This window comes from Amblyomma americanum, chromosome 7 (genome assembly GCF_052857255.1).
Source record: "Amblyomma americanum isolate KBUSLIRL-KWMA chromosome 7, ASM5285725v1, whole genome shotgun sequence".
Lineage (NCBI taxonomy): Eukaryota > Metazoa > Arthropoda > Arachnida > Ixodida > Ixodidae > Amblyomma > Amblyomma americanum.
The window spans coordinates 133,549,222-133,556,144 of record NC_135503.1 but is presented as its reverse complement, the minus strand read 5'-3'; the positions used below and the strand labels follow the sequence as shown (position 1 = coordinate 133,556,144).

At 45.4% G+C, this 6,923-nt stretch overlaps 1 protein-coding gene across 3 annotated transcripts in view; it reads left to right on the top strand.

Moving 5' to 3' along the window:
- Positions 1-27: 27 nt before the first annotated feature.
- LOC144096599 (ABC transporter G family member 23-like) overlaps positions 28-6,923 on the top strand; it is a 90,617-nt gene continuing 83,721 nt past the window's right edge. For all 3 annotated transcript variants that reach the window (XR_013306784.1, XM_077629407.1, XM_077629406.1), the window contains exon 1: positions 28-194. Coding sequence is in view for 2 of the 3 variants with exons in the window: in XM_077629407.1 (XP_077485533.1) it covers positions 187-194 (8 nt within the window). In the remaining variant the exon portion in view is untranslated. The remainder of the gene's footprint in view (positions 195-6,923) is intronic.

Sequence of the window (6,923 nt, the reverse complement as noted above, 5' to 3'; positions counted from 1 at the left end):
TCCTTCATCGCGCTGTGGGTGCACGCACAGAGCGCCCACTCATTCTGCACGGTCCTTTCAACCTCTAGGCCTCGGCAGCCGGTGCCTGCGCTGGCCGTCGGCTACAAGAGCAGCGCCAGCCGAATCGAAAGGTCGCCGCTTCTAACGCTTTGCTGAGTCCACAGCCGCAATATCAAGAGTGGTGTAATGGGACCGTAAGTAAAACCTGCCGTTGTCGGCCATAATTTTAGGTGCACGATAGGTCAAATATTCGCTTAATGCGTTTACAGTGCAATATCGAAGCGTGTCAATGCCTGTAGAAGTTTTCTGATGATAATTCAACAAGATAGAATGCAGGAGCGAGCTATGCCATTCTGTCGTACTCTTTCCGATAGCTACCCCGGCACATACAACGTTGGCAGCATAATCATGCGCCTAATGCCTAATGCCTAAGAGGCATGGGGAAAGGGGGCGCAAATTTTTTGTCATATTGTTCCCTGTTACCCAGGAGATATGAACGGGCGCTACCATGAGGTTTGCCCCCGCTCCCTCCTTTAAGGAGAGACCACTCTGTGGTTCGCATGGCAGAGGCGCATGATTTTTACCCAAAAGATAATTTTCAGGCTAGTCAGTCCACGTTCCGGACGAAGAAGGACGGTAGAATCATGATGGGGGAAACAGAATTAGACGTATTCAGCCCTAAGCATATGGCACTATAGGCATATACATAGATTTCTCTAAGGCTTTTGAGTTATATAATAATTCCATCCTTCTTAACAAATTAGAAATGCATGATGTACGTGAAACCGCCCACTCGCTTTTGACCCATTCGCGTCAAAAGACGGCGATTCGCCGTCCGGTGGAGAAAGGGCCGAAGTGGCAAAAAACGGCGAAAGGCCGTCCGACTAAAAAACCGTTAGTTATTGCAATAAATAAGAGATGGCGCTACATAAAAATGTTTCCTGGTTTTTGTTTATTAATTTTTACACCAGGTGGAGATAGTTGTCTGCAAGGTTCTCAAATATTTGCAAGGAGAAAAGTATTTTCCACGTGGTATTTTCCAAGCCCGCATTTCTGAGTCAAACATGGCGACGCGGCGAGGCAAGGCTCTCACGCAGGCAGAGATTGAATCGGTTCTATTTGCGAGTGATGATGAGGACAGCGACGACACTGTAGTTGTAGATGAACTGCAAAGCAGTGATTCTGAAAGTGACTCGTCCGACGACGATGTCGGCTCTGACGCCGAGTCAAACTCATCAGATGTGGATTGCGCGCCGCCTGCAAAAGCACCGAAGTTAGAAGACTGGAAGTGGAATCCGACTGACAGCGACAAGAAAGTGGAACAGTGTTTGTTCAGTGGGAATTCAGGGATGAAGAGAACTGTTCAGTTAGCCCTCTCTGCAAATCCGACAGCTTTGACGTCGTTCAACTGCTTGATCGGCGAAGACTTCTGGCAGATGATCGCTGATGAAACGAACGCATTTGCTGTTCTGAAACAGGCTTCAGCGCCCGATCGCTCTTGGTTTCCCACAACACCAGGTGAGATGAAGGTTTTCTTCGCCGTCTGTGTACTTATGGGCCAAGTCAAGAAAAACACAATTCAGTCATATTGGGCACACAGATCGGTAATTAGCACACCGTTCTTCCCATCCCTGATGCCAAGGCAGCGTTATCAAGCCCTTTGTAAATACCTGCATTTCTCGGACAGTAGCGGCCAAGCACAAGGGGATAAGCTGTGGAAGTTGCGCTCAGTGTTAGAGTATGTCTTGGAAGCTTTCTCCAGTTCATATTATCCAGAACAGCAGTTGGCAGTGGATGAGAGTCTCATGAAGTTTCGAGGCCGACTCTGCTTTGTGCAGTTCAACCCGTCGAAGAGAGCACGCTTCGGTATAAAATTTTACAAGATCTGCGAATCGACCAGTGGATACTGCCTCAAATTTGCGATATACACCGGAAAGAGCGACAAGTCGCCTGCGACGGCTGGAATGTTGTGCAGCGAGGCCGTTGTTATTGAACTTGCAAGCGAGTACCTACCAAATGGCCATACCATTTTTGTGGACAATTGGTATAGTTCTCCGGCCCTGTTTCTGCGTGTCAAAGATTCAGGATCCAATGCTGTTGGTACAGCGAGATTGCACCGAAAAAACATGCCCAAAGATTTCAAGAAATTGAACTTGCAACGGGGTGAGTGCTCCACTGTGTTTTCCCATGGCATCATGGCTGCAAAATGGCAGGACAAAAAGCCAGTGACAATGCTCTCCACTGTCCACGCTGCTGCAGACTTCGTCGAAAAAAACAAAAGATGGTCAACCGATCCGGAAACCTCGTGTTGTGCTTGACTATAATAAAGGCATGGGAGGCGTTGACCGTCATGATCAGCAGCTGGCTTCCTTCCCTATAATGCGCAGATACGCCAAAGGATACAGGAAAATTTTTTTTATGTTATGGATTTAGCTGTTTATAACAGCTATATCTTGTTCCAAAAAGCAACCGGGAAAAAAATGTCCTACGCGGATTGGAAGGTGGACCTTGTCGAACAGGTCGTCGAAGAAACTGTTTTGCCAGGATATCAGCGCAGAGGGAAACCAGCTGTGGCTCCATCACCGATGCGGCTAGAAGCTTCTGAGTGGGCGCATTTTCCTCGCCAGATACTCCCCAATGCTGTGAAGGAAAATCCATCTCGAAGATGTGTGGTCTGCAAAGCACAGGGGAATAGAAGTGAAAGCCGTTGGGAGTGTGAAAAATGTAACGTCGCACTTCACATGCCAGAGTGTTTTAAAATTTATCATACGCGAAAGAATTTCTAATTCCGAAAATGTGTGCGTGCTTTGAGAGCAAAATAAAACCATTTTTTTTGCGCTATGACTTTTCTAGCGCAAGTTATCGCGGTTTGTTAGCAGCGACATCGGTCGCGCCGCGCGCTCAAAAAATGTCGCGGATGGCAGCGCGCGGAACGCGGATGAAGCGGCGGAAGCGAATGGGTTAACATCCCACAGGTCACAGTTCGAAGATGCCAGTAACGTAATATCTTCAAGGAAGCCAGTTAGCACTGGTGTGCCGCAAGGAAGCATTTTGGGCCCACTTTTATTTTTGATTTACATCAATGACATTGTATGCTGCACAGATAACGCTACATTCATTTCGTATGCCGATGACTCAAGCATTTTTATTACAGGCAACGCGGAGACAGATAAGAAATAAAGGCTAATAAGACGCTGTCTGACTTAGAACGCTGGTCCGCGATGAACTGCTTAAAAATCAACCCTAAGAAAACAAAAGTAATCTTGTTCACGCCTAGAGGTAGGTTGTTGGAAGCTAATTAATATGAATTTGTGTCTGGACAGTGAGCAGTTGGAGATAGTGGATTGCGTTAATATTCTTGGGGTGCGTTTTTCAAAGCACCTTACCTGGAATGAGCATGTCACTCAGCAGCTTCACACCAAGCCAGTGAGGAGCTTCATGCCGAGTGCCGAGCTCTCGAATGCGGATTGGGCTGAACTTGTAGAGATCTCGGGACACAGGCGCGGTACTAAATTTCGACGAAACAGAACAGTCATCAAACGCCACTACCTAGAATTTTTCATATAAGCATGCGTGATAACTGCAGTAAATAAAATAGTTAATTATTGCATTTAGTTAATGACTGATATTAGGACGACAATCATCCTCATAGTTTGCGTCCGCCTGGTCGCATATCCCATGTACAAAAACACCTTTTGAATCTAAAACCAAAAAATGGACGCACATTCGTCACAATTCTGCCGAACCTTAATGCAGCGCGAAAGCTGCTTTTCTGCAGTTCTTTAAACACTTATTTCTGCAATTGTTTACGCATTTCTTTCTGCAGTTGTTCACTTTTATTTACGCTGCTTTTATTTCTTGTTCTTTTTATCTTGTTTATATTTTTGCTTTTGTTTTAAGTTTACTTTTGTTTTTGTATATTTGCCGTTTTGTTTTTCCTTGTTTTAGTATTCGTTTTCATTTTCTTTTACTATTTTATTTTGTTATGTTTTCATTTTTGTTTTGTTTTGTTTTTATTTTGCTCTCCGCTGCCTCCCAATGTCCCTTTGAATACCGACATGATCTTGCAGAACGGGAGCAGCAGAGCGTGAATTGCTCTAAAAAGAAACTTTGAACACCCTGCACACACCTTCCTCATCATCAACCTGAAAATGCCGACATCATGTGGCTGCACTTAGAAACACTGATTCTTTGAAAGCCAGTGAAATGCATGGTTCTTCTGTTGACAGCGCCTAAAAAAACACGTACAGAAGACATGGAAGACGACGTCACCGGCGCTGAACTTCAACTTTATTTCAAGAACACCGAAACACTGCATATATACCCAAAACACAGGCGCCAACAAGCGGCGGAAACTTTATACACTCGTGGCATCAGAAAGGACATGACAAGTAGTGGTAAAACGACAAAGGCTAGAAAACCAAAGAATTGAACAGGGCAGGAAGAAACCAGAAAAGATGAGACAAAAAAAATTTTACCAAGTAATTTAAAAAAGAAAAGCCTCCGACAGCTGAAATAGTGGTGCGGTTTGACTAAAGGAATTTGCAAGAAGGGGTCCGATAACATTGAACCAAAACATACACACCAGCAAAGATCAAACATGGCGAAAATGAGAAAGACGTAGTGGCAAAAAAAAAAAAAACGCAATGAAAACACAATGCTGATCGGGTACGCAAACCAAAATTTAAACAACACAGGTGAAGTCAACAATTAACGCAGCTAAACACAGAAGAAGTGTGCTGGATATCTAAAATGGTAAAAACGGGGAAAGCAAGAATTGGGTGAAGCCAACAAAAAAACACGGCTAAAGGTGTCAGATGAGATGCAGTAAAACCCAGAGAAGCAGATAAAATATCAAAAAATGAAATTCAGCGAAAAGTAAGTCTAAAAGCAAGAAAAAGATAATAAAAGCGATAAAAGGGAGATTGGCGAAAAAAGCAGAGAATGTAACTCCTTTGTAAAACCAAGGTTAAGTCAAACAGGTCCAGAAAGAAAGGCTAACTCTTCTTCCGACACTGAAACCGAGGGTGCGCTGACACATTCACCCTCGTGCCTGAAAATCTCGGTGGCTTCCACTATTTCACGCGTCAGCTTGTTCCGGTACTTTTTTTAACACAGTGGCTTTTTCGAACATAGGGTGGCATGGTTTTTTGGGTCGCAGTTTCGGCAGTGGCAGCCCACAATAAAGCCCGAGGTTTCGTCGACCGGGCAGTGGATGAGTCTGGCTCCCTGAATTTCACGAAGGACTCAATGATCACATATCATGATCTCACCAATCATTTTAAACTAGAGAGGAGAATTTTCCCCCCTCCAGACAAAAGACTTACTAAAGAACAAGGGGTTACGTGGCGTCGTCTACAGACGAGATCGATACGCACCCCATCACTCCTCGCGCACATTTATCCAGATCTTTACAACCCAAACTGCAAACACTGTGGCCAACGTGCTACCTACGATCACATCCTGTGGGACTGCAAAATAGAGCCACCTCCGGATGATCTAGTTACAGCTCCTTCTCTCGAGCGGTGGGAGACCGTGCTGGCTAACTCTGACCCCAGAACGCAAGTTTTGGCGGTGGAGTGGGCTGACAAAGTCGTCGAGGGCTATGTACTCTCGACCACTTAACGCGACCTCTTGCCAAGCTCCTCCCGGCGAATAAAATGTTTTACAATCAAATGGCCGATTCCTGACTGATGTACCTGATGAGTCATTCTTGGGCTCCCTTAGCCTTTCACTGATGCATCGGCCTGTTTGGCCGATGTATACCTTGCGACAAGACAAAGGAATTGAGTAGACGACGCCTTCCGCGCATGCCGTTGAGTGATTTCTGTGCCGAGTGGTGCATCCTCTGTTCCTTTTTTCTTTTTCATTTACAATCCGACAGAGCTGCGTTGGGCGCTGGGGGGCGGAGAAGACAACGTCTACTCCAGCTTCCCTTACAATTTAGGTTGTGTGAAATGTGGTGCATGTAAGGGATAACAGCAACCTTTTCATATTGCCTGCGCGCTTCAGCCGGTAACCGACTTTTTTCGCGCTTGATGCTTTTTAGCTCTTTTTCTGCAACAGAACTAAGCAGTTTTGACGGGCACCCTGATTGCGTGAGCCTGCATATCTGGTTTGTGAAGCTTTCTTGCAAGTTGTGCTCGCATGACTTCTTCAGGGCATTAATAAAGGTAGACTGAATGATACTGCATCATGTGCATCATGTGTCATATGACATGACACATGATGCACCCGCTTTCCTGATCAAATCTGCTTCAGTTATCTCTCTCGCATCCTGGCTCCTATCCACGGCTAGTATCCTGCACGCTTGGAACGAAGGTTTACAGGATTTTCATTCCTTATTTCACACTCGTCACAACGCACAGGAAGGTTCCCGTTCCTGTAATTGCCGACCTTGCTCCTGAGCCACATTAATATTGCGTTTGGAGATCGGCCCATTTGACCAATGTAACTGGATCCACAAGACAAGGAAACTTCATCCCCTCCCCGGTGAACATGCAACATAAGGATCGCGATGTTTATTGTGCAAGGCTCCTTAGTCTTTTGGAACGGATTTGTCGTCTTGCAAGTTATCCCAGCTTCTCGTGCGCGGAGAGCATCACTCGGATGTTGCTGCGATTTCTGATCTTTTTTAGGCGGTGCGAGATGTTATGCAGGTATACAGTCCGTTTTCCGTTTCTTTCCTTAAGGCATTTGTGTTTTTTCTTTGTTTTTTTAGCATCCCCTCAGCTACAGATACAAGCAGGCTATTGCGATAGCCAGCTGACATGAGGCATGTCGCTTGCCTGCGCAAACCATTAGACACTGAATGACCACTCAATCTTTAGGGCGTTATTTATGCACTGCCCTGGTATTGCTCTCTTAACCATGCAGTTTGGAATGGGATGAATGAAATGGTAACAAGAGTTTGTTTGCCTTGG